General features: G+C 32.3%; 1 protein-coding gene across 1 annotated transcript; it reads left to right on the forward strand.

Annotated features, from left to right (window-relative positions):
• Positions 1–4,515: 4,515 nt before the first annotated feature.
• On the forward strand, positions 4,516–5,451 carry LOC143543095 (uncharacterized). The gene is made up of 2 exons (XM_077035499.1): positions 4,516–4,631; positions 4,756–5,451. Exons 1-2 carry the CDS (start codon positions 4,569–4,571, stop codon positions 5,182–5,184), a joined length of 492 nt encoding a protein of 163 aa, XP_076891614.1. The 5' UTR covers positions 4,516–4,568; the 3' UTR covers positions 5,185–5,451.
• The last annotated feature ends 549 nt before the right edge of the window (positions 5,452–6,000 follow it).

Raw genomic sequence — 6,000 nt, forward strand, 5'->3', positions numbered from 1 at the left:
GGAAGGCAAGAATTGTCATACCAAAACAAAGAAAATAGACAGAAAAAAAATCAAAGAAATATTAAAATAAAACTAAGAATAGACTGTAGTTGACCCAAAAAAATATAATAAAAAAAATTAAGTTTTTGATCATGAAATCTAAGAGTAAACCGTAGAAAACTAAGAACTACGGTAACTGTTTTTGCTCGGAATTGAATGGGAAGAAAACCGGCGGCAGCGGTGTCGTTTACTATGGCCCGTAGGCGCGTAAATCTGAGATAGAACACCAACCAGAAAGTAATATATTATATATGTACAAACGTCCCCGGGGCAGGACAAGAACAAGAAAAAGAAACAGGCCAGAACCATAAGGCTTTGATACCATGTAGAATAATGAAAACCCCGTAAGGTATAATGTATTATTGATCAACTATATATAGATGTACAATTAGATAAATACTAAGAAACATAATCAAATACAATCCTCTAATTAAGGTAACACTATTATACTAAAACTCTAATAATATATTCTTCTACAATAAAAGTTTCCCCAATGTCGATGAGGGGTTAAAACCTGTCTACTTCAAAATATTACGCATAAAAATGTGTATATATATAAAACAAAAGAAAAACATATAAAAATTTCAATCCGATTAATCTCTAGGTGGTAGCCCATCACCCAACCAGGCCTAGCGACTTCTACAACAATGCTTGTAATCAAACAAGTCACCGAATTCTCTTAAAAGAGAAAACCAGAAAGCATCAAAACAAGATATCTTAATAACAAATTAAAAATCAATCACCACATTATGATGATCCAGATAACTTAATTACTAATTGTATAACGATCATTAAAACATAGAGCGTTAAAATAACTAGAATATTATCCGAATAAGTTAAAACGGTACATGCATTGGATCATTAATAATAAATCGATAATCATCTGATAACTGAAATTATAGATGATTAGAAAATCGAACAAAAACGTACACAATAGAAAATACAAAGTAATGAAAATCTATGAATAGTTGAACGATGAGATTCATACCTTCAGATTTGCTGCAGAAAGTGTTTGAAAATTGTTTGGTGAATGCTTCGTGTGTTGTTGTTGTTGTTTCGTGCTTTGTTGTACGAGAAAACAACAGTTGTGACTTGTGGGAGAGGGTTAAAAAAACTTAAATGACTGGTTTGAAAAGCTTGGAATGTTTAGATTCTTTATTTATAATATACTTTTTTTAACATAGCTTAAATCTAGGGTTTTCTATAAAAGGATTTAAAAACCAAGGGTTAATGTTTTTGTATCAAAAGTATATTAACAATAATATTTAGTGTTTACATCAAGACGTGCAACAAGTTGCATCACAAATTTTCTTTGAATAGTAAAACTCAATCTTTTAAAAACTACATCAATAGATCTTGGAATCATAACATTACTATGCATGATCTGTTGGAACCGGCAAGTAGCCCCACAACTTCAGGTGCAAACCAAAAGTGTTAAATGCGAACAATATAAACAGATATTGGTTGTCAAGACAAGCACTCTCATGTTCAGTCACCTTGCATGAAACAACTTTTAGGGCAGCCTGCCCAGTTGTGAAGCTACTACTCCCTAAGTCCTGAAAAGGATAAACCCATGTTAGATCCACCCGCATGTTTCCCTCAACTCCATCCAAAGACCAAATGTCAGTTCGGTGAAGAGTTGAACGTCCATCCAGCGGGTCAGTCAAGAAATTCTCATTCCTAACCAGATAGCTTCTTTTGCTTCGATCATGTATGGTTATTGCCAAACTTTTCTTTGGCTTGAGGACATGTCAACCTATACACATGATGGAGGCAACGTGTTTTTTGACAAAGGATTGCGTGAGGCGATTAAGAATATTGTAGTTTGTGGAGGTCCAAACTAATGACGACTTGCTTCCTTACCCATTAAGAATGGGTTTGGAGTTGTATTCAGTAGTAGATTCTTCGTCCTATGCCTTTGTGGCATCGAGGGCCCAATCGTGGGTGCCTTATGATCACATCCTTCGATTCAGTGGTATATGTGGTATGGATTATGATTATTCTTGTGCGTTGGCTTGACTTTGTGATATGATTCAAAGCTTCTATTTTAGCTTTTTTACTAGCAAGGAAACCTCCCCCCTAAAGCCCGACATGCATTGGCGAGTACTATTTTTAGTAAAATTATTCATGACTTAGAAACGCACTTTAACAAGACATGTAGACAAAAAGCTGTTTTTTAATGTCCACGAGCACCACATGCTCAAGGGTTAATTAAATGGAGGTTGTTATTGCATATTTGATGTCTAATATTTAACTTCTATTTTCGTCCATATAGTTTGAATTTTTAACTAATTAGTTCAAAATTGAAATCTTTTAACCCTTTGAGTTACTATGTAACGAACTGAATATGTAAATTATGATCGTTTATTTAATGGTTAGAGTCATATGTGTAAAATAATGAAAGGTTAAATTTGAGCATTCCTAATCTATTCATCATCTACATCTCTATAATTACACTAAAAAATACTACATTTCTCTTTCATGTTCAATTAAATACTATTTTTTTATACTTTTATCATTACAATTTTTTCTCTACTTTACTCACAACCAATTCAACAAATATTAAAAAAATAAATATAGGCAAATTTTGTTTCCCCAAATTTACAAAAAATCACTACATTTTCCCTCTCCACCCTATAATTTACACTCATAACCACTCAAAACCCCACCTTATAATTTGCAAACCCCTCTCATATAATTTTGAGGGATAGGATGAGAATGCTCTTATAAAGTTCCAACCTTCTCTCCCAATTAGAGGTGTTCAATATTTGAATCGGACTAGAGGAACTCAAATTTCGATTCGACTAACATTCAAATTTAAAGATTCGAATTCAATTTTCAATCATTAGAATTTGAGCTGGTTCAAATTTGATTTAGTAACTGAATTTTAAACGAAGACGAGTTTATTATTTTAATTCCATTCGTTTCGAAACTCAAATTCAAATTATACATTTTATTTTTATTACAAAATATACATTTTTATAAAAAGATAAATTATATCATTCTTTTAAGTTTTAAAGACTAAAAATTGAAAGTTCATCATTTCTATTATTAATTCATGTAATTAAACGTAACCACTTTGAATATTTAAGATGTTATAACTTTGAATGATATATTTGTTTTATATACTTAAACTTTTTGTTGTTAAAAAACTCAAATTTGTAATTATTAAAAAATTGGGATTAAAATATATTTTTTAAACTGAATTCGAATCAAATATGTTCAAATTCCAATATATTGTCAAACTGAATCGAATTAGCTATTTTGAATTTGAATCGACTCGAATTTTTCTAATATGTTTCGATTCTAATCGAATTCGACTTCAGCTTCAAAATTTATAAATTCGAATAAATCAGATATTCGAAATTCGATTCGTTGAACACCTCGATCCCCGATCACTCGAGAAGCATCCGAGTAATTAACTCTTACTAAGATTATCTAATAATTTATTTAAAAGACAAGACTATTAAATAGTTAGAGAGTTGATCCTCCCTCCCTTCCTCTATTTCGACCTAAAACACCACCGTCATTCTTTCTCTATATTGATTATTGATCGTACACTACCACCAATCACTTCCACTTCTTTGCTACTAGGAATCGCCTATTTGAATAGGAATTATGAGATTTGGGTTCGACGGATATCAAGTTGTGTGATCCATTCAATGGACTTCAAACACTAGTGTCTACGTGGTGGTCCAATAACACTACAACAATGTGTCACAAGACCATTTCATACGCTACTTGAAGTGGGATTAATTTCTCCGCCCTAAATGCCCCCCCCCCCCCCTCCACCCTAAAAAAAGGCTAGTTTAATGACTAAAACAAGACAGGTAAATCACATGTTTCAAAGTAAATCGACTGGTAAAGAGGTTTGATATCCAAATCGTCTCAATAGATTCTCTCACCTCCTCCTTACCAATGAGACACCATCGTGCATGAAGACATCACTTGGAAGATGTAACTAAGTGCTCTTGACATAAATGGTTGTTGTTGACATAAAAGGACGAAAAACTGGAAAAGAAACAAAAAAGAAAGTTATTAAATAGTAACTAAAAAGAATTTTATTTTAAAGAAAGTTAACCTAAAAGGCTGAAAGTCGGTTTAGTTAATTAAAAATAAAAATAAGGAAAATTAGATGCAACATAAAATAAAAAAGTGTTATAAAAGACACATTTACTCTTCTTTCAACAATATCTCTTGTGATTGTGAAGTCGGTAACCTTCTTCCGCAAGTCATTCTTGTTTATACGAACGTCAAAACACAAATCTGAAGGTATTATTTCTCTCACCATTCAACAATCAATTATAAATGTGTCACAATCAAATCATCTGATTCATGAACATGTTTTTAGGACTCTTAACTTGAGAAAATAAGACAAATTTTCATACCATGAAGTATAAAAGAGGAAGTATAGTGGAGGTATTTTGCCAATCATGGCGTTGCGCGCGAATAGTTTCTAGCAAAGGGAGGATTTCGGTTTGGACCAGTTTATAGTTAGATTAGTTGGATCGTTACACGAGTTTGAAGTAATGAAGTCCGAGCTGCGTGTGAGGCAATCGTATCAGAATGGTGAATGGATTGTCATTGGCAAGGTACATTTATTCAAGATTATTGTTTCCTTAACTAAACTTGTATTATAATATTTGTGTTTGCTTTTGGTACATATTAACTGTTTATATAATGATATTCATACTGTTTTTTTTATTTTACATGAAGGTTCCTAGTGATCATAAAGATGCAAACGGTCCTAAAACCCTAAAACGAGCTTCACCCTGCGGTTATTCTCAAGATGAAACGAATAAAAAACTTGCACGAAAGTTAAGAATGTCTGGAAAAGAGTATGCTGTTGATAATAGGATGATATATACTAACAGAACCTCTGGATATGCATCTTCAAGTGATAGTTGTAGCATTAATAGCTATAAGCAGTATCGAAGATATGAGGCATCGGGTTTTGTTGAAGATCCTGAAAGTGATGCAGAGTCTTTTTGTCAATCAGGATATCATGAAGAAAGTCAAAGTCAAAGTGAAAGTCAGAGTCAAGAAAGTGAAGAATCAGCGACGGCAGTGGCGGATGACATTCATAGAATAGTATTTCAAGCCTATCGTTACACCATGGCGGCATTACATGACTCGGGACCCTAAAACTGGTAGAAAGAAACAATACGAACCTTTGAATGTCACTCCATATATCAAATGATGAGCATTTGATTATGTTAAAAAGCGTCCTTTTTATATCGAGTATAACTAGTAACAGATAACAGAATCATAGTTTTCACATTTTTGTCACACCATATATCAAATGTATACAGTAATACGTTTACTGCAATTCTCTTATTCATTTTTGTCTCTAGTTCATTAACATGCTTATTTTGTCATAATTTCATAAATGGTTATTTTTAGGATATTATTAATTTTTATTCATCCTTTATTTTCTAAGGATAAAGTACTGTACACATTTCTTCTGCATCAATGTTTTATCCTGACCTTCATGTGAACTGTGATCTATGTTTAGGTTAGTATATTGTTCTAGTTATTTTTATATGCCAAAAGCTGGCTTGTATGACTTAGTAGTCATGAATGGTATATGGTACTCTTATAAGTAAACTTGATTTTTGAGACCTTATGTATTTGGATGCTACTGATAGTAGTACACTTTATGTTATTTAGGTAAAGTTAAAAGGTGCTTCTCTTTTGCTAGTAAAAGAAATTGGATTTATGGTTTGTACAAAAAGACTATATTGTTGACAAAAAAAAATCTACTTTTGGAATAACATAATCCACAATCGTCATACCACCATTGTTTATTGTGACAATGTGAGTGCCATTTACTTGCAATCTCGGTTAACATCAACATACTAAACACATTGAAATGAGTATACAATTTGTTCGTGATTAGGTTAAACTCAGTCAATAATACACGTTCTTCATATCCCATTCAGATTGCAGAGATCTTCACTA

Source organism: Bidens hawaiensis, unplaced genomic scaffold (genome assembly GCF_021521415.1).
Source record: "Bidens hawaiensis isolate Kalapana, Puna unplaced genomic scaffold, B.hawaiensis_p1.1 tig00013027_1, whole genome shotgun sequence".
Lineage (NCBI taxonomy): Eukaryota > Viridiplantae > Streptophyta > Magnoliopsida > Asterales > Asteraceae > Bidens > Bidens hawaiensis.